General features: G+C 41.5%; 1 protein-coding gene across 1 annotated transcript; it reads right to left on the reverse strand.

Annotated features, from left to right (window-relative positions):
- Window positions 1-8: 8 nt before the first annotated feature.
- DDX17 (DEAD-box helicase 17) lies at window positions 9-21048 on the reverse strand. The gene is made up of 13 exons (XM_071730872.1): window positions 20683-21048; window positions 16385-16535; window positions 13701-13800; window positions 13434-13567; window positions 12642-12707; window positions 12237-12378; window positions 10018-10178; window positions 9758-9930; window positions 9350-9460; window positions 8809-8870; window positions 8345-8404; window positions 3875-4114; window positions 9-3174 (listed from the first exon to the last, which is right to left on the reverse strand). The coding sequence occupies exons 1-13, from the start codon at window positions 20724-20726 to the stop codon at window positions 2648-2650; spliced, it is 1971 nt and encodes a 656-aa protein (XP_071586973.1). The 5' UTR covers window positions 20727-21048; the 3' UTR covers window positions 9-2647.
- Between the last annotated feature and the right edge of the window lie 766 nt (window positions 21049-21814).

A 21814-nucleotide genomic window follows, 5' to 3' on the forward strand; every position in this document is an offset into this window, starting at 1 on the left:
TTCCACAATTTATTGACAACAGTGTTTTTATTTATACCTACAAAAGAAAACAAGATGGTATCAAAAGGACAATTTACAAACTAAGAATAGTAACATAGCTCTTAGTATCCTGTGCCTGAACACCACAGATCTATGACTCTCTCAATTCTTCAAATGAAGACTCTCGAGTCTTCATTAATACAACAGGAATGTGCTCAAAGACCAGCAGGTGTGTGAAACAGGATGCTGATCCCACACAAAGCCACTAAACCCTTCCATTGTTCAGAGAAGTCCAAACATTAAATTGCTTCAGGAAGTGGGAGGAGACACCCTACTCATGTGACACTCCCACAAAACTTTTTACAGATTGAAAACAAGGCAAACAATACTAGAAGCTAATGCTTTATCAACAAGGGCCCTCCAGCTGATAATATGGAACAGAGCAGCAAGCACCAGGTGGGACAGGGGCAGCACATGCCATGGTGCATTGATGCATTCAACAGTCTGGTTAACACTCTGAAGTGAACCAAGACCCTGGACTTCAGCTGACTTCAGTGGCAATAACACTGCAGGACTTGGCAAAGATGGTTACGTGTGCCCAAGTCTCTCCCAAAAGCAGCAGAAGCTGTAACAGACTGTAAGGCAGCTTTGGCGGTCCAGAGACCCTTTTTTGAATCCAGTCAGATGTCCTACTCCTACACCTCTCAAACACACTTCTGCATTGAAGTCACAAATTTAAAACAAAACAGAACAAAACTACATCTGCTTGTGAGGGAGGTTAAAGACAAATCAGTCAGTGCCTGGATAAATGACATGTTTCTGGCTTTCACCTAACACACGCAAAATGAACTTCCTGCCCAAGCACTGGAATTAGAACATGGGATGAGGGAACCAAAGGTCTGGAAGATCTTTCCCTCCTCCATGTCAGCAACCTACCTGTGTACTGCACAAAGAAAGTGTGCATTCATCCCCAAAAATTTTACTCTGGGAAGAAATTAAATAAAAAAAGAAATAATTTCTGTATAAGCAAGCTCTTTTCCTGGGCTATATTAAGTTCCACTCTGCTACAGAAGGAGTGGGCTGCTTTGTTCATCCATATGCAAAAATGCCAACAGAAAAAAAACCACAAACCAAACGCAAAAGCTTGCACTCTTACAAAGCAAAGATTATGCTTCACAAACCAGGAAGCATCCATTCGTTTGTCATATTATCAGACCAATAGCAACCAACTCCTTTTATCATCTACTGTCTCTGAACCGTCTGGTATCAGAAGAAACAAGTTAATGTGCTTTACTAAAGCAGAAACCCCCTCACACCCACCTTAGCCTGTAAAATAAACAAGTTTTATTTACGTATTTACTAAAATTTCACTCATCTCTAACATTTTCTAAAATGCTACCTACCTGCAAGAGCTCAGCTCAAAGGGACCAATGGAGCAGGGAAATGCACCCAAAAGCCAGGAAAAGCAAGTCAGAGTGAGGTACAAAAGAAACAAAGCTTCAGAATCAAGACAAACTAACCAGCTCACCGCTTACCTCATGGAGATTCCAGGCAATCTCCTCCCTCCCTCTTCCTCCCCTTATCCTCCCTCCCATCCCACGATATTCAAACCTTTGAAGTTTAAGTGTGGAAAACTCTGTCATATTTTATTCAGTATTGTGGCATTCAGAACGTTCCCCGTGGCAAAAGGCAGTTTGTTCATGAAGGACAGACAGATGAGGTTATGCTGTTCATCATCTTGGTTCTGCTTAGTTTCTGTGCTCTCAAAAAACGAAAAGATTTCTCTCAATAAACCAAACAGGGATTTGAGAGCAGAAACTAATTTTGAGGATAACCAGGCTCCATGCATTGGCAATGCTGCATTTTAACAATTGGAGGGAAAGAACTTACTTGGCTAAACATTACAGCAGTGGTACCTATAGGGACTATCTGGTTTTCAGGTATCAAAACCAAGACAGGTTTTTTCCTCCCCATTAGAGGATGGGGAGTTTACTCCCAACTTCCCTACTGCAGGCTGCTACAGGTACCAGAATTTGCAGTAAACACCAGCAATGTACCTGGGGCGTTCCTCTGAACACCACCCAGCTCAGTCAAACGAGCAGAGTTTTCCTATATATAGTTACCTACGTTAGATTACAAGCAATAATAGTGAGCTACCAAAAAAATAATTAAGATTTAGAGAAGTGAGCATTGCTCCCTTGCTATCATTTTAAATGAAGTGCTTTTTGGCTCCCCAAGGCTTCCCACCTCTCTTGATACTTCCTGAAATTAAGTTAATGTTACAGAATAGAAACTTCACCCCCTCCAAAGCAAGTTTTCACACAAACCTTAGACACCAAGATTATTGAGCTGGGACCCATCTGCCTTATACTCATTTCTTTTGGAGAAAATAAAATTTCCAATTACCTCAACATGCAAGACAAAAAATTAATAAATTTTCCAGTCAACTATATACCTCTCTTAAAAAAAAAAAAAAGAGAAAAAAAAAAAAAGAGAAAAAAGAAGACAGTCAGTAATGTGGACTGGGGGCCATTTTTTGTGGGCTTGAGTGATCTGAATGGTGAATTCTACGCCTAACCTGCATGAAAAAGACATCACAAGGGCAAAGAAGAGAAAGAAAAGGTTCTTTTAAATGCAAGAGGTCTACACTGGTCACCAGCAAGTGGTCTTATTTGCGTGTGGGGGGAGGGGGTGGGGGAGGGGGCGGGTACTGGTAGGTGGCAGTCTGTCCCATATAGCCCATCACATTAGTGCCAGGGGGCTGTGGAAACTGTTGTGACATGAGTGGCTGTGGCTGCTGGCCTGAGCGCCCCACCATCCCTGCATACTGCTGTTGGGTAGTGCTCTGTGAGGTTCTCCCAGCGGTGGCAGCTGTGGTGCTGGCACCGTAGCCACTGGCACTGTACTCTGCAGTGCCATAGCTACTCGTGCCATAGGCAGCAGCTGCTCCATAGCTCCCTTGAGCGTAACCATACTGGCTCTGTGCTGCCCCGAAGGCAGAATTTGGGCTCCCGTAGGCACTGCCATAGGTCTTGTTGGCTCCGTTGGCAAAACTGTCACCACGCTCACGGTCTCTGAAGCCACCCGAGTCTCTCCGGCCCTCTTTCACTCCCCGGAGCCTCCTGTCACACTCCTCCTGGTACATCAGGTTAGGGTTGTTTACTGAACTGCTCGTTCGGTAACGAGAACGACCTCCTGGCGATGGATATATTAAGATTTAGTACCGTGAACAAGTCTTAAACAGGGAACTCTGGTACAATGATGCCACCCTCTTTCCCCCTTCTACATCCATAATTTTCCTGACAAGTTCTTTTGTCTGACTACAAATTCCCCGAGCAGCTGTGCCCAGGCCTCTTCATTTTGTTCAAAGTGCATATATGAAGCTCAAGAAGGGTTCTTCATGCATGTGCTTGGAGACAAAGAACCAGAAATTCAGGACTAATTTGGAAGTATAAGGAAACCTATTTTTCCTTCAGAGAACAGGAGAATAAAAAGAACAGTCTCAGTCCCTGAAGGTAAAGTCAGAGTACCTCTTTACTGATTTTGACTTCTCACTTGCAACACATACTGTTCCCTATGCTCAGCCAGAAGATGCAAGGAATTAATTAATTCAATTGAAATTAGCTCTTGGAGAACTTAAACTGTTTAACCTTTTTCCCTGTTTTACATTAGCTGTTTACCTTACAGCTAAGGTAAAACAGTAGACTATGTCTTTTTTGGACAGGAATACACCTAGGTAACATGTGGAGATCTCAGGTACAGATCAGCTTTGTTACTGACCTACTGTTTGTTATGTGAAACTTGTGCTTACTACTACCCGTATCCTCTTTAATCTTCCCTCCCTCAAAATGAGAAATCTATGCCCTGTGTCACCCTTTGCCCATGTTTTTTTTACCTCCACCACCACCTCCGCCTCCTCTATGGTCCACAAGCTGCATCAGTTTGGGATTGATGGCTTGATTGGCTTCTTCCAACACCTTGATAAGCTCTCTGGCTTGTTTCAGGTTTCCTGGTGTGAAGAAGGTGTAGGCAGTACCTTTGTTGGTACTACGTGCGGTACGGCCAATACGGTGCACGTAATCTTCAGAGCTGTTCGGATAGTCGTAGTTTATCACAAATTTAACATCTTCCACATCTTGTGAGGTGCCCAGGTGCGAAGCACAGTGAAGGGGTGGGGTTGAGGAAAGGGGAGAAGAGAGGACGTGCCAACGATAGGTAGGGAGCACGAATGCAGGTGACAGTAATAAGAAAAAAAAAAAAGTTAGTAATTGCATGGAATAAGTACAAGACAGACTCATCCCAAAAGAGTAGAAGACTCAGATCATCAGGAAGGAAGACCAGTGTCCTGAAATAAGTGGGAATTTTAAAGCAGTTTTGCCCTGCACTCAAATTCATCCTCCCCAGAATGCAATTCTCTGTCTTCACGGGTCAAAGACACCGATGTTTGTGAATGACCTAATTGAATTTAGTATTTTTTAAAAACAATCAAACCATCACACAATCTGTAAAGTGAAAATGCCACCATCGGACAGAGCAAACCAGGGTGGAGGGAGGGCAGAACTGCTGTGGTAAAGCTTTTACTCTGTTGGGAGAAGTCTAACAAATATTAACACTAATGAGATCACTTACCTTCCACTTGGCAACATGAAACAAAAGGCAATCTTAAATATATTTACAGTTCCAATAAAATACGTGAACTACTTTCCCTAGCCTAAAGCTTAAGACACTGCAATTACATTAGTATTATTCAGGCAACTCATTAAAAATTATTCTGACCTAGAATATCTTAACTTTGTAGTTATCACCAAAATGCACTTGCGCTAACATTTCACTGTGTTGTTCTGCCCAGTTCTGGCAAGCTTTAGTAATTTGAACAATCCGGAATTCCATTAACAATTCTTTACTTCCAGTATCAGATGGAAGCAGGAAATGAAATTATCAAAGTTGTTTTGTATACAAAATAGTATTAAAATTTAGATCAGAACCGCACGCCGTTTGGAATGTCAGACATGAAGAACTTACGGGACAGAAACAAAGTAAATGTTAGCGAAACACTTCAGTAAAAGCACCTCAAATACCAAAAGCACCTATTTGCTATAGTAGGCAAAACTTTAAAAAGCATGGTTTTACAGTAAGTACCCTAACAGCTCAAAAAAAAAAATTAAAAATCTGCATTTTAAGAGGAATATTCTGAAAATATCCACGATAAAACGCAGATTTTTGTGATTTCCTTTCCTTTTTTTGTTGTTGTTGTTGTTGTTTGGGTCTTTTTTGTTCGTTTGTTTTAAAGAGAGAAACATTCTCTGTTTGTTACCAGACCGATGCACACTCCCTCCTCCTGTGGGAAACCGCTGCAGCCGATCCCGTCTCTTTGCCTTTTATTTTTGGCGGCCTCCTTTCGAAAACTCCGCCCTCTGACACGGGACCACTGGAGCGCGGGGAGCATGCATCAAGGGTCCATGGCAGCGAGAAGTCCCCACACACGCTCGCTCTGTGAACTGGCTTAGACGCTTCTCTGTTGCCCCATTTGGTTGTGAAGCGCCGGAGAACCTGGGCTCAGGTAAAAGTTTCAGGTCCTCCAACGCTTTTTGTCCCCGATCTGGGGCTCTTAGGGGCAATTGTCAAAAAACAATGAAGATACAAAAATTACATCCAAAGGGTCAGACTGCATCTATTGCCCAGACTGCGTCAATTTCAAAGGGGTTGTAGGAAAAATAAAAACAAGAGGGTTGTAGTGACAAGAGGGGAACTTTATGTCTGTTTCTTATTACAGCAAAGGGGGGGCTCCTCAGTCTTTGCTGACTCCAAAGTCCTGAATCACACCAAAAAAGGGGAGTGAGAAGGCAGGTTTCACAGGGGGCTGCGCGAGTCTCCAGCTAGGGTCCTTGATGCAACAGTTTTTTTTTTTAAAAAAGGGGAAAGTGAAGTAAAGAGAAGAGTACGTATGAAAGATGGCATCTTCGTGGCCAGGGTGTAACTACTTTGACAAGCTGCAGGCTACAAGATCCTCAGTCAGTCCCGTTTGGCACATCCATCAGTAGCAAAGTAATCTGAATTACAACAGAGGCTAGAAGGACATGCTTTCCTGGCAGAAAGCACAGGGAACTGTGGCTACCAATGCAGACAGAACTGACTTGACTGGGGAGGAGTGGGAAGAACGGGAAAATGGGAAGAGGAAAATGCAAGGGTGTTTTCCAGACTAGGAAGTGGTCGTGGTAGGGCACACAGCTGGCTGAAGAAAGACCAGAGCAAGTACAAGACTCTGCTTCTCCAGTCTAGCATGCTCCAAAGTGTTTGCACTCTCAATATTCCTGCGCTTTTACAAGATAATACAGCAGGATCAAGAATTGAAACTATAATGAGTTTTGACTGCTACCTGGGAAACATTCCCTTTGTCAGACCATCAGTATACCCTATGGCACAGACAGTCTCCGATCATTAATTAGGAGAGAAACTAGCAAACATGCTAGTCTAGAGAGCTGTTCAGACCATCAGTGTAGATGTGCCCCCACCCCTGCACTGAGAATGATCTGCAGCTGATATCAAAGCTTCTGTTAAAGAAAACAAAACAAAACATATTCAATGTTTTTAGTTTAATAGACTGAACAAAAAAAAAGAAAGTAAAAAAAATTAAAATTCAGTGCAGAGGGAGGACCTCACTCCAGGGAATTATCACATAGAAGTCATTATGGGACTCAGAAACTTACCTGGAAGCAGCTTTTTTGAAACCAATGTTCCATTAGGAAGAGGGAAAGCCCTGGTGACTCAGCCAAAAGGCGCGCGCCCCTGTTTTATGTTATTTAGGTAGAAGCCTTCACTTTCCAGGATCTTGGAGGAAGTCGTCCAGAAGTTTGCCAGTTAACTGACTTATTTAAGAAGCAGCAAACTCAGGGCCCCAAAACAAGCAGAGATGTTGTTCAGTAACAAGAAACAGACTCTGGTACCTTTCCCCCTTAGCTGAGGTGAAGTGGGTGGGAAGTGGGGAGACTGTTTTCTGAAGTGTTATCCAATTGAGCAGTTTTGGGGGAAGTGGGTTTTTTTGAGGGGGGTGAGGCTGTTTTAAATGTCTAGGCAAGATGCACAAAGAAGCTACCAGCACATAGCAAGCCTGTTTAAAAAATGCTGCTAGAGAAAGCAGCTCTCTTTCATACAAACTGGTTTCAGGCCTCAGTCCCTTCTCCCAACAGGCCCAAGTTCTAACTGCACAGGTCCAGACATGACCCTAGAGGGCAGAGACTGAAGTCCATATAACCACCTCTCTGAGGAAGTGTTGGATGCTTTTTGAGGGGGAGGGGGCAGGAGGGGTGAAGGTTATGTGAACAAAGGCTGCCAAGCCTAGTAATGGTCTGCCTGTATTAAAGTGACCATATGATGCACAGCACAGCCACCCTTCCAGCATATGAAAAAAGAGCTCAGACAGTGGAGATGTTTACCAGCTAGGTGTTTTTCTGAGCTTATTTGCAATGTCTTGCAATACTTTTGTCTAGAAGTTACTACAATAAGACACGGACCCCTGAGTAGCTTATCTTTTACCATACTCAGGGAGGGACAATATTCAATGTCCATTATCAAACTCAGAGCACTTCAGAAGTCATCCTCCTCTTCTAGACTGGGCAGATGTTTAAGGACTGTGCTTGGCACACTATAGTGTTTCACTATACAAATACGCTCATTAAAAAAGGGGGCACAACTGATGCATCCAGACAGATCATTTTCATACCAGCAGAATACAGCTGTGCGTAATTTGGATTCAATTATATGTTTGGGTAACACAATGTTAAAGGCCATATGTAATCTCAGTGGTCCTGCCTAGAAGGAACACAGAGGAGGGAAGGCTACACATCAAGACCAAAGATCTGGAGCAGTGCTTTCTCAGATGCCAATACATCTGTGGGGTCAATGTGCATGTACACTGGGGCTGGTATGTTCAAATCTGTAGTGTGTCTGTCATATGGGGAGAATATTAGCTATTGGCTGTTGAAATGCTCTCCCACAACTTCCTACTTGATCTGACACGCTCTGAACTGAGAGCAATCCATCCCTATCATCCAGCAACAAAAGCTGGATTTGGGGAAGAAGTGAGTGTGGTGGAAGGGTTGGGTTGCATAATTGGACGTCTCTTCTCCCTCTTGGCGATCGATTGGTCATGCCTAGGCCTTGCTGCAGACCAAAGCCTGTTCATTAGGAGCAGGAAGAGACTTTGAATATGAAAGAAAAAAAAAAGATTAATGTTAAAAAACGTATTTCACATGTGGGGGAAAATCACGCTTTGAATTTTTTTTTTTTTTTTTTTTAAATAAAACATATTTCGATCCAAAGAAGAAAAATATGCAGCAGAAGGCAAGAGTGGTCTATGTGTACAAACCTAGCCCACGAGATGCAACGTCGGTAGCAATGAGGATAGGAGCCTTTCCAGAACGAAACTCTGTAAAACAAAGCATGCTATGAAGCAAGACTTTCCAAAAACGTAAGTTACCTGAAGCTGTTTTACACTAAATGCTCACTTTCCAGCATCTAGGCTAGCTGGGTCAATTTCAGAAACTACAGCACATCACAATATAATGTTTCAATTATTTTTTTAAAATCCAGCTCTCTGGGTTAAGTCCCATTGGTTTTTTTTTTGTTTGTTTTTGTTGTTTGTTTGTTTGTTTTTTTTTTTAAAAAAAAAAAAGAAAAAAAGAAAAAAAAAAGGAAAAAACCCACAAATACAAGTACTGAAATTACCAGTACCTATTGGGCATAGAAACAAAGAAAGAAGACTGAAGAAAAGCACATCTCAGTAAACTATGTGCAGCAGTCCCAGTTACTCTCCCCTCAGTGTGGACTCACCATTAAGCACCCAATCTCTTTCTGGCTGACTCTTGTCTCCATGGATACACATAGCTGGCCAACTGCCAAACAGAGATGCACATTAGTACAGACAGAAAGTACATACATTAAAGGCAAGAGGGAGATTTACAGGCATTTTGGTAAAAAGGCAAAAAAATGAAAGACTTGAGAAACGGTTCATTCCCTGTACTCCTCTGGCCTGTGCCTACCTAACGTTTACTGGTTTGTTTCTTGCACATTAGAGGCACTACCAACTTAAGCAACCATATAAGCTGAACCACACTTGCTGTATTGATACAGTCCTGGCCAACTTTTCAGCATTCTGATATAGCAGAAGCAGCCCAGCTCATGAGAACTCTCTGTTGCACTAATATTTTGATAGACTGAAACCTTCTGGAAAACTAAGGCTGAATTCGGCCATGAAAAGAATGGACAAGTTGTTCCCAGCAAAAGCACCACGAACATTTAAGCCCCACTGCTTATGATTACAATTTCTGTTTGCCACCAGAAGCAAAGGGGAGGGAGGGGGGAAGCTAATCACCCATCTCTGCGCATCCTTCGAGTGAGATCATCACATCGCCTCTTTGTCTCCACAAAGATGATGGTCTTGTTTTCCTTCTCTGCCATTATTTCTTCCATCAGTTGTATCAGTCTGAAATAGAAGTGAGAGCTAAAATGTGTATCCAAAAAACCAAGAATATTAACTCTCCCAATTTACACTGAGAGCATAAACACAGGTCAGTAAGTATCATGCAGAACTTACATCTATTGTGTAACAGTACAGCTAGAGTATACCCAAAAGATCAGTTATTTACAGGACCTACTTACTTCATAAGACTGAGAGGTTAAATCATACTACAAGTAACAAGTATTCATAATTCATATTTGACTTGCAACATATTTTTAAGTACAACCAAAAAAAAGTTAAATGGTAGGAAAATCAGCTTACTTATGGTCTTTCTCGCTTTCCATGCAGACATCCACTATCTGCAGGATATTGTGATTGGCACTCAGCTCCAGGTTTCCCACATTGATCTGAACATAGTCCTGCAAGAAGTCCTCGGCAAGCTGGCGCACTTCCTTTGGCCAGGTGGCACTCCACATCAGGGTCTGTCTGTCAGGCTAAGAAAAAGGGAACACAGATATATTTAAGGTCCGGGACTTTGAATGGGAAACCAACAAGGTTGTACTTTTAAAAGGTTCACACACCCTTATCTGGTCAACAATTTTACGGATTTGAGGTTCAAATCCCATGTCCAACATCCTGTCTGCTTCATCCAGCACCAGGTACGTACACCGACGAAGGTTTGTCTTTCCTGCCTCAAGGAAGTCGATCAAGCGACCTGGTGTAGCAATGCAGATCTCCACACCTTCAAAACAGAAGGAAGAATAAGAGTAAGGCTCTTCATTTGAATGTCAATTGGTATTTTTAGTCAGAATGAATCACCTCGAGGAGCAAAACTGTTGGGTTTTTGGTTTTGTTTCTGTTTTTTTTTTAAAAAAAGCACCGCCCTCATTTGTACCCAAGATTGAGTCATTTCAGTAGAAGCCCTAGTTTTTCTTAGTATTTTTTCTTCCATTCTCAAAATACCTTTACAGTGCCATTAGAATAATTGAATGCAATACAGAAGCTAAAAGCTTACTTTCAGAAACCACCAGGGAAGAGCTGTCCAAAAATCAGAAATAAGCTTCTACTCATGCCTGACCCACCTTCATCCAGAATTATGCAGTCTAGAGAGCTCTCTAGGAAAATAAGAGCAAACTCCTGCTAATCTCCCCATGTTAATCAAACACAAAGTGCTCCTCTTGCTATACAGGTCAAACTTCTTCCACTTTTTTTTTTTTTTTAAGTCCATAAAGCCAAGGCATGAGCTTTAATACTAATTGTGCAGCAGCTGTGACAGACAACCATCCCGCCTCTATCTCCTAACATAAAAATGGAATTCAAATATTCATACACTCTTTTTCAGGAATGGCAATTCATATGTTCCTTAAAGAGAGACTGATTTTCACCAGTTCCCAAATCTTACATGCGAGCCTTTCAGTGTCACTGAAATGTCCATAGAAGGTTAAGTTTAGGGAAGCAGAAGGGTGAAAAAGAGCAAAACCCTGACAGCTTTCTTAATACTGTACTTACAGGTCCCAAATATTTTGTGGCAAACCAGCTATTTTTGTGTTAACCTGTACTCCTCAGAGCTGACAAAGCTAGATGTACTTCTCGTGACTATAAAGCTCATGAAAAATCTAATTTTTTGACCCATTGGTCTGCCACAGAGACTGAACAAACTGTAGTCTCTGTTATCAATTATGCACTCCCCAAAGATTACAGTTTAGGAAAAAAGGAAATGCCTTCTAGACTCTATCTATTCAACAATCTTTGCAGCAGAAAATATCAGCAATCATCTAAAGACAGTAACACCTGAAAGGACTGAAAGCACTGAACCTGCCCACATGCTCTAATCATAGGGTTTTCTTCATAAGCAGAAGATGTATTTTACAGCACTCCAGAAAGGTGCACAAAAACCCACTGAGCTCATCTTCCCAAGTCTGTTCATGTAAGCTTTGATTCTTCCACTGAAGATGCTACTATTGCATTGGCATTCACTACCATTTTCTCAGAGCTATCCCACAGCCTCTTTCCATGCACACCTTTATATCACTAATGCAGTCTTCAACAATGACTCTGCAAACTGCAGCGGTAAACACAATTTTCTGATTTCTTGACTAGATAATCGCATATATGTATATTACCTTGGTAATACTTCTCACACAATTCTATTGATTTTTTTAAAATCTAGTGAAGATTAAAACCATCAGCACATTCTTGCACTTGAAATCATGATGTAAAATGAAAGTTAGGTCATTTGAGCACTACTATGTTATATTGGTTGCTCTAGAGCCGTAGTTCATCATCATTCCCCATTCTATATTTGCTGTGTATGAAAGTCAATTCCAGAACATTATGGGGTACATGAACAGAAAGAGAGCTTAGTGTCTAAAAACAATTAAAAAACCTTTTAAATATATAGAAACTTTTTTAGACAGTGAGGTTAAGTTCAATTATTTGAACAAGCCTGAGCAGAAAACTTGAAATCTGACTAAGAAAAAACATTTCTGAAATTTGCTGCTGTTGAAGCAAAATAACCTGTTGTCATTCTGATAAGTTTCCTTTTCCCCTTCCTATGTCCTAATAACCTTCAAAAGTGGAAATTTCAAAGATAAAATAGAAAGGAAATCTAATATCCAAGTAAGCCCTTCTACAACAAAGAAGACAGCTACCTCATGAACCATCACTGTAACTGGAGAAAGACACAGCTACTCATTCACACACACTGCCTTTCAAACAGGTTTTAAGATAATTTTTCTCTTTACAGAAATTTTACAGTAACACCTCCCCCAGAAGCTGCTAACAGCCATTTTTAAATTACCTCTTTCTAGATCTCTGATTTGGGGACCTTTGGGAGCTCCTCCATATATGCAGGTACTCTTCAGTCTTGAACACTTGCCATAATCATCAGCCACCTGCTGCACTTGTTGGGCCAACTCTCTAGTAGGTGCTAAAACCAGGCACTGCGAAAGGAATCGATTAAGAATAGTCAACCCTAACTTAAGAGCTCCACACAGATACCATAAACCAAGCTGGACCATCTGCTCTTTATTAGCTAAAACATTTAAACAGAATTTAAGTAGAATTTTAACTACTGAGTGGGATGTTCACATTGCAATAGTAAATACTTCTCTACTTACTATTCTGATATAGCAATTAAATAAAGTACACATCTCATTAACAATGCCATGTCATACACACAAAAGGAGAAGAGACAAACACTTACAATTGGGCCATCCCCTCTCTCCAAGTATGGCTGGTGGTTGATGTGAACAATTGCAGGCAGCAAGTACTAAAACAAAAGAACTGAATGTCAAGACACAAGACATCAATATTCAACACCAATGACCTCCTGCCATGACAAGTGGATCACCACAAGAGCCCACTTAGATTAACATTCCTTCAAAAAGCCAACACATTAGAGACAGCAAAAAGCCTTGGCTATATAAAAATCACAATTCTGCAGAACTAGATACCTGCATTCATCTAACAGAGAACAGAAGATTTTTCAGAACTGCTGACCCACCATATCTGCTGGGACATGAGCACAAAATATAGCTGCTCAGCATCCCAAAAGGAAGGCTCATGTAAATTCAGATTTATTTATTTATTTTCAAATTTGAGTTAGCAGAATTGAGCAATTTTGGCTCTAACCAATGCTTCCCATAAAGGATAAATTCCCTTCTTAACCACTGCAGATAAAATTAAGGCATATCTTGAAGACTCAACCAGACTTCATCTTAATTTGCGTGCTGAATAAAACAAAACATGCTAAAGAATCCTTACTGTTTTTCTAAGCTACAGCGTAAGCATAGGCCCAACAGAAGTGACTAAGCATTCAAAAAGAAATACACAAAATACATGCCTGTGAACAGGCTAGTCGAGAGTTAAGTCTCACCCATGATGCAATGAAGCAAGCTTTAAAAACATGTGATAATCTCACTTTATGCTTGCAGTGGTTAATTTCTGCCAAGTGACTAGGAAAACTAGCCAAATAAATAAAGGGAAGAATACATACTGCTAATGTCTTCCCAGAGCCAGTCTGTGCAATGCCCACCATATCACGACCACTGAGGGCTAGCGGAAAGCCTTGGCACTGAATTGGAGTGGGCTCTGTGAAGTTCTGGTCCATCAGGGCATCCATCACATACTCTTTAAGAATTCAAGAAAAAGAAAAAAAAATTCTTAAAGGATGACTAAGGCTTCTGAAGACCTCTTAAGAGAACAGAACAGGCCTGAACATTTATTGGTTTTGAGTTACCTTAAAAAATGGCACAACACTTACGTGGAAAGCTACACTGATGAAAGGCAAACACAGGCTTGGGGCAGCCCTCCATTCCTCGAATTGTTATCTCTTTCTTTCTTCGCAGTTCTTCAACTTCATACTATTATGTGCAGAGAAAAAAAGAACAAACAAAGACAAATGCCAAATGTGAGTGGGGCCACAAAAGTGCACTTTACTAACCATTAATTCACTTCATACCTCTGGGTAACTGCTTTGTTAAGAAAACTGAATTTAAAGAGAGATCTAAAAAGGGGTGCTTTCCTAAGAATTTTAATTTGTGATTGAGCTATCACACAGCTAGCACAATGCTCAGAGGTATCAGCTCTCTATGTAGTCTAGGACTAATGCGTCTCCTTTCTCCCAGCCAGACCTTTTAATGAAGTGTATTAATACAGTATTTTTAATAATTTTACTCTTCTTCCAGAGGCCAGGAATGACCAACAGCTCCAAAACTGGCTAGAAACACAGGATGTGGCAGTGCTAAGAACAAAACAAAATAAACAGGTCCTTATATACTTCAAACATGCAGAAGGGAGAAAAGTCCTCCTCCTTCAATTAATGCATTGCAGAGGCGGTTAAACACAGAGCTCTTGCTGGACAATGAGCAACTCACAAATGCTGCTTGGAGTATTTTCTGGAACCAGAATCTTTTCTGGAACCATCGTTCAGTGTACACTTGCAGCCCAGAAAGATAATGGGATCCTTGCTGCATCAAGAGCAGCATGGCCACCAGGTTAAGGGAGGTGATTCTCCCCCTCTACTCTGCTCTTGTGAGATCCCACCTGGAGCACTACATCCAGTTCAGGAGCCCCTTTTCCAGGAGGGACACTGACATGCTGGAACGCGTCCAGAGAAGGACCATAGGATGATGAGAGGGCTGGAGCACCTCTCCTATGAAGACACACAGAGAGAGCTGGGGTTATTCAGTCTGGAGCAGAGAGGGCTCCAAGGAAACCTATTGCAGCCTTCCAGTATCTGAAGTGGGGCTACAAGAAAGCTGGTGAGAGACTTTTTAGGATGTCAGGTAGTGACAGGACTAGGGGGAATGGTTTCAAACTAAAGGAAGGTAGGGTTAGCCTAGATATTAGGAGGAAGTTCTTCACCATGAGGGTGGTGAAATACTGAAATACCCCTCAAACCCTGAAAATTCTATGATTCAATGATCATTTTTTTCTGTGCGAAAGCAGCCCAGGCAATGTCATAATCATACCCTAAGACCTCACCTCTTTTTATTTATTTTTTTTTTTTAATAATGGAACTTCTTAAAATATCTCTGAAATTACTATCTACATACTCATAAGAGTAGAAAAAGTGCTTAACTTTTTCCTAACTCAAACTGCACTTTGAAACATGCTTCAGCAATTCATGACCTTATCCTAATGCTCATTAAAAATCAATGGAAAGATACAAACATAGAATTTACCATAGAGTTACATAGAAAGTACCAAACATAGAATTTATTCAAAGTAATAAATTTATTATCTGTAACAATCTCTTAAGCTTGAATGAAAAGGTAAAAAAAAAACTTCTTGGAAAAACATGGAAATCCTTTTAGTTGTCCAAAACAAAGAAAGCTCCAGCAAGCTAATGCTGTGATTCAGTCGCTCCAAGTTATTTCTTTAAAAAGCCAAAATCTCCTTTAGTTCTTTTGTGTCATATAAATCTCTCATTAAACTTTCATGTAAAGACTTGTAAGTGTATGTAACTGGATAAGAAAAATTTGTTTGTTTCCTTTTGTTAAGAGTGAAATACATTAATTTCTAAATATAAAAATAATTTTTAAAATAATTTTAAAAGAAAGAAAAAAAGGAAAAGAAATACTGGATTTGAGTTAGTTAGGGAGATAGCTATCTACAGAGCAATCACAAAGTACTGCATCCAGTTTTGAGCCTGCAGTGTAGGAATGGCATTGTTTTAACAGGGCATGTCCAATTATTGGGGAGAAAGATCGAGGCAGTACAGAGTGCAGACAGTACAGAGAAAGACTGGGATCACTAGATTTGTTTAGCTTGGGCAAAAGAGGCCAGACAGCAGAATTTAGCTACTACTTTTGACTACCTAATGGGTTGCTATAAAGAAGACATTACAAACAATTACAAGGGGGGGAAAATGTGATTAGAAGCATTAAGCCCTGGGACAGCCATCCAGGGAGGATATTAACTCTCTCCTTCCTGGGGATATTTAAACTCAAAAGGATAAGGTGATAAGGAAGCTGCTCTAGCTTTGTACTTTGTCCTTCCCTAAGCAGAGGATTAGGCTAGATATCTCCCATGGCCTCTTCCAGACTGAATTATTATTGTGATAAAAGATTATTTAAAATGCTTCTCATATATTTCAGCTCATAATTTTATATTCTTTCAGGGCCTTCTCAGTGCTGTAACTCTTAAGCCCTCTAAATCTTCTCTACACTAAAAAACACCAGGTAAGCATTATGATGATGAATCACCAATGACCACACGTAATATATCTCATATAAAATAACTAAGAGCAGAAGTGTCACCTTTGTGAATGTTAAATATTGAAGGCAACTAGGATGAGTATCCTCCAGAATACACACATACCAAACAAGCTTAATGAAGAAACATTTCTTGTTACTAACTGACCCAGACTTTCTGGGACAAGTTTCTCCACTTGTGACATCATCTCTTGCAGGGCAGACAAATAGACAAAATCTGAAAACTTACCGGAGTAAGTCTGGCCACTTCTGGATGTTCCACATAAAAATTCTTCTCAAACTTGGGCAGTTCATTTAAATCCCATTTTTTCTTACGCAGACGTTCCCCTGGATTACCAAACTTCTTTGGAGGAAGAGGACCTCCACGACTTGCTCCAAACCTGGGAATTACAATGTTCATTACAGAAGACTATATAGTTATTCCGGAGTTTGCAAGCTTTTTAAGCATTTTCCACTCTTTTCCCCAAGCTGACACATGAGCACAATACTCTAGCAAAAGTCAACATCCCACCCTCACTGAAATGTCATAGAGCTTCTTGAAATACAGTAAAATTGCTCTAAGTCAGTTCTAAACCCGAAACCATCTCAAATTTTCCTTCCTTACATTTTTAAGTCACAGCTCTAAAGCTCCGGTCTCTAGGTTTCTACTTCAAGGTTCCCTCCCTCTAGAAAATGCTGTGGGTACAGCTACTGCACTTTTCTTAACACTCACAGGACACTTAAAACATGGTTAGATGACAGGGATGAGAAAAATCTCTAATTTTAAGTTCCATGTCTCTCTCACAAACATAGCTACTTTATGGTCTTTTCCTCTCTATCATTTCTTATCAAGCAGTATGTCTCAAATAAAAACAAACAGGAAGAACAAAAAGGAAGAAGTCCAGCCAAGCTTGCTAATTAATCTGAGATTCTGAAAGCAAAGCAATTTAAAAAATCATTTGCATAAATATTTTTTTCAAATTCTTTTTAAGGCTTTTAATTTTTTAAATTATTTTTTATATCGGGGAAAACAAACAAAAAACAAACAAAAAACCAACAAAACAAAACAAAAAAGCAGACAAAAACAAAAAACCACACAAAAACAACAATAACAAAAAAACCCAACAAGAACAAACTTGGGGAAAATCATATCCTCTCTCAAATGCTTTTGAAGGCTCAAGAGAGAAAGAACCTGTTTATTCTGCTAAAAATTTTCTATCTAGCAGAAGTACTCAAGTTACTAGCCTTTCTCTCTCACATAAGTTTTCTTCACCCAGTTCATTTAATACACCTGTAATGACTGATGCACTAGACAACTAGACAAAACCTGTGCTTCTGGCAATAATCTGTAAGAGTAGCTGAAAACTGAGTGGCATAAACCTCCTTATTACTGTAAATATTATCATTAATGTATTTTAAATGCCACAAAAAACTTACAGTTCTTTCCTAAATACCACACAAACACAAGAGAAGGTACTTTTCCAAATGCTGTCAGATCAAATTTTGTCCTAGTTCAGATTTTACTTAATAAAGCTACATCTTTTTGAAAAACACAATTTCATGAGAAATGCCTGTTTGAAACAAGAGTTCCATTTAGACCGCAAATCCAAAGTGTCTGCAGCTTAGCAAAATAGTTTGCTAGAAAATAAAAAACAATGAAACAAACTGAAAGCAACAAAAAACCAGTCTTCCCAAACTCCTAATTTGGGATGTGTTAAAAAATTAACATATGAAATAAATTTCTGAATTATCTTAAGTACAAGACTACCCACTAAAACATTTATGACATTTTCTCTTTAACTCATGTCCCAATACAAACTACAAATGACAGTAATTAAGGAGGAAAAAAAAAAAAAAGACAGAGCTCAAATCAACATATTAATTGGAAAAAGGCTGGAAAAGTATCATAGAATTTAACTGTAAACCTGCTAAGTCAGTTTTAAAATGTTTGCTTTGTTGCAACTGTTCATTATACCTCTCCCATCTCCTATAAATATCCCTTATTTTACTATCTGCATGTTTATAAGATCCCTTGAACAACCTGCATTATCAACAATCTTCTGTTCTATGTGAAGACTGTGAAACTAAATTTAAAAAATCAATTCAAAAATTTTATTTCCTTTAATAAAAAAGTTTAAAATAGTACAGACTTTCACTTATGGAGACATTCAGCTTTGCTGATCACATTACCTTGAAGTAAAAATGACAACTATTTCTGTATCCAAAGAGTTCCAATGAGTTTCCTTACAGAAGGAAACACATGGAATAACTGACACTGGAATATGTGGGTAGGGTACTGTATTTGTGCCAGATATCCAGAAGGATGAATTGATAGAGGTTTCACATAGAGGTGACAGTAGTTTCAGTTCTCCATTCTTATACACAATATAGCTCTATGCTGACCTAAAAGAAGTGACCTCTGCAGCAGTTCTCAAATACTGCCCTGTACTGAAGTTTATCCACTAAACAAGCAGTAACTGACACTTTCCATTCTAATTACATGTGAAACGAGATTCCAATTCCAGTTGAACTGATTTAAAACTAAGATCATTGCCTTGATTCGCCAAGAATTCTCTTTTTAAGTGCAAATTCAGACCAATTCACAACATTCTTCTGTAAATACTACTGTGCCATCATATATGGGACAGAGCGGATTGAATTTGTTACATTCCAGAGCAAAACAGGAGAACTTTCCATTCTAAGAAGTCACCTAGAACTGACTGCTGACAGGAAGAAAACAGAAAGTCTGTATTTAGTTACTCTCTGAAAGAATAAGCACCAACAAAGAAGGCAACAAACTTTCAAATGGCAATAAACCACCATAATGGGTGTCCCAAAATTTTAGAGGTTATTTACTAAGTATGATGGGTATCAGTCATTACAAATATTTTCACACCTTAAATAGACATGTATAACAAACTGATTTCTGGTGCATTTAAGGTTCCAGAAGACTATGTTAAGAAAACAATTTTCCATGCAAATGTCAAAAAAACCCCACAAGGGAGCATGGAGGCACCCCTATTATTTATGCAAAATGCCTAAGAGATTTAAGAGAAGCATTCACCTAAAAGTCCTTATACAAAATGAGATTACACACATTTTAAGGCACATCAAGTATTCTGCCAGTGTTTTGGACAGTGTTCTTTAAGTAACTATATCAATGTATCAATATGCTCAAACTCACACAACTCCAAAAACAGCTAGGGTCTGAACTACCTCAGACTTCCAAAGATTTTATTCCAATTTTCTGGTGTTAAAACTCAGATGAAAACCTCACAGCAGAAAAACATCCAAACCCCATACCCAAACCCCATTCTCTGTGGAAAAAAAATTCAAGTATCTTTTAATTTCTGAGAGTGGATGTGGGTGTAAGATAAAGCAAGGATACAACTATCTTGCTCCACACATTAGGAGAAACTAAATGCTGCATTGCAACATACAAACCAAATAACACTTAGTAACTGAGATCTATTTATGATATTAAGAGTAAAAGAATCCACAATACATTTATTGTTAGCCACTGTGAATGGAGGTCTACCTACTTGTGACATAAAGGACAGAAAATGTTACTCTCCTTAGTTCTTTCTCTTTAAAAAGGCCTGAAATTAGTATTTTCTTACTTTCAATCCTTAAGAAAACTCTAGTCTCAAACTAGTTAAGTACTATAATGCCACTGTATTTATTGCTGCCATCTTCAGAAGAAATGGAAGTTAAAAAAAAAAAAACAAAGCTGCAAAAACCTTCCCTGAGCCAAGCTTCTATTATATAGCAGAAACAAGTGTATCAAGCACCAGGCCTCTGCCACACAGACAACTCAGCTCCTGTCTGACTGATGGGTAAGCTTGGTCACGCTTGTGTAGTCCAGGGCCTTGTTTACCGAGATTACACTCCCGAGTATGCAAGTCTCCTGCACGGCTGCAGTCTTCAATCTCATTTTCTCTCACGATAAGCCTGGGACTGCAACCGAGAAGGATCTTTCACCAACTGCCATCTTTCTACTAAGACCAGAAGGAGCAATGACAACCAGAAGGGCAGAGCGTCCAACCACACTTGCCAGGGCCACCAAGACATTCGTGGCTTGCGGGGAGGGGCGGAAAGGGGGGAGCAGGTTAAGGAAGAAGAGGGCTGGCAGAAAATGCATTAAGGGTAAGGGCAGAAAAGAAAGGCCTTAAATTGCAAGCAAGGTATATACGGTTAACAGATGAACGACGGAAAAGCTAAATACATTTTCAAAAATAACCCACCCACCTTGCTGCCAGAACCATACTAATAAAGCCTCCGGCTTCCCCCCCGCCAATTTTTTGTGAAAAAACTCCCCCAATACCACAAATAGGACGCACCCCTCTCGTCCCTACGATTCCTCCCTGGTCTTTCTCCCACCAGGCCACCAACGCGAGGCAGTCGGTTCCTTCCACTGTCTCCATGCCGCGTCGACCCGACCCGACCCGGCCTCGACACCGACCCCCTCGCCCCTCGCCTCCCGCCTCCCCCATCCCCCCCCCCCCCCCCGGCCCAGTCTGCCCTCCCCACCCCCACCGCGCCCCTTACCCGCCGCGGTCTCGGTCGCGACCCCGGTCCCCGAAGCCTCTCATCGCACCCGGAGGGGTGGGAGAGAGGCAACGGAACGCCGGCCGTGGGGTCGGCGAGGGACTGGGGGTACGGGGAGACGGTCCAGCCAGGGGCGGCTGTGTCTCGGAGGAATCGCTTTGCGCCACCTCGCTTCTTTGGTGGGATACAAAAGGAGAAGAAGAGGTCAGTGGGTCAGAGACCCGCTGAACGTCGGCAGAGGGAACAGCGGGGCTCTCGGTCGGCTCCAGGGCCCGTCAAGTGTGGAGACACCAGCGTCTTCTTCCTCCGGTCTCCCGGCACAAAATGGCTGCCGCCGCCCCAACCCGCTTCACTTACGTTACGGGCGGCCCGGCGCTGCGCAAACTGCGGCCGTGGAAAACACCTACGCCTATTCCCGAAAGCCAACTGCACCCTCTGTTCACTTGGTGAAACACAACTCCGCGCGGCAGGCAGGTTACGGAAGATGCGTAGCGTTCTTTACTTGAGCCGGGGCCCCCCGTGACGAAGGCGGGGAGAAGAGTAACGCTCTCCCTATTCCTTAAAGTCTGCTACGCAAAGAGTCAACCCCGTAACCCTTTCTGGGTGGTAGGGGAAACATAGGCCGCGGCGTACGTTACGTAAATACACGGCGTACGCAAGTTGCGTAACTGAGGCTGGCGTAGGGCCGGGAGGTGTCTGTGCCTTTTGCGTAAAATTCCTCTGCGGGTTGTGTAGGCCGGGCTGGCGGTGGGTCGGAGGATTACGTTGGTTTTGCAGCGTAGTCGTGTTTGGAGAATACGGCCTTTGGCCTATGCGCCCACTGGCGCCGTGGAGGGTGGCGGCGGGGCTGAGGAGACAATAACGGGAGCGGGGGGAGGCGGGCGGCAGCAGGCCCGGCCCGGCGGCGGCGAGTTCGAAAAGGAGCGGCCCCTTGGGCCGGCGAGGCTGCACGTGTCTGGCGAATCGCTTTTTGTTTTTTTCCTTGGCAGATCACCAGGGAAATCTTGGCGCGACACTGGGGCAGGAGGAGGACTGAGAGCAGCCGTGATATTCGGTTGAGTGGCGGGTGGCCTGGGGAAAATGGCATAGCAGGCCCCGGGGGGGTCGTACCGGCAACCCCCGATCACCTACC

This window comes from Heliangelus exortis, chromosome 1 (genome assembly GCF_036169615.1).
Source record: "Heliangelus exortis chromosome 1, bHelExo1.hap1, whole genome shotgun sequence".
Classification (NCBI taxonomy): Eukaryota; Metazoa; Chordata; class Aves; order Apodiformes; family Trochilidae; genus Heliangelus; species Heliangelus exortis.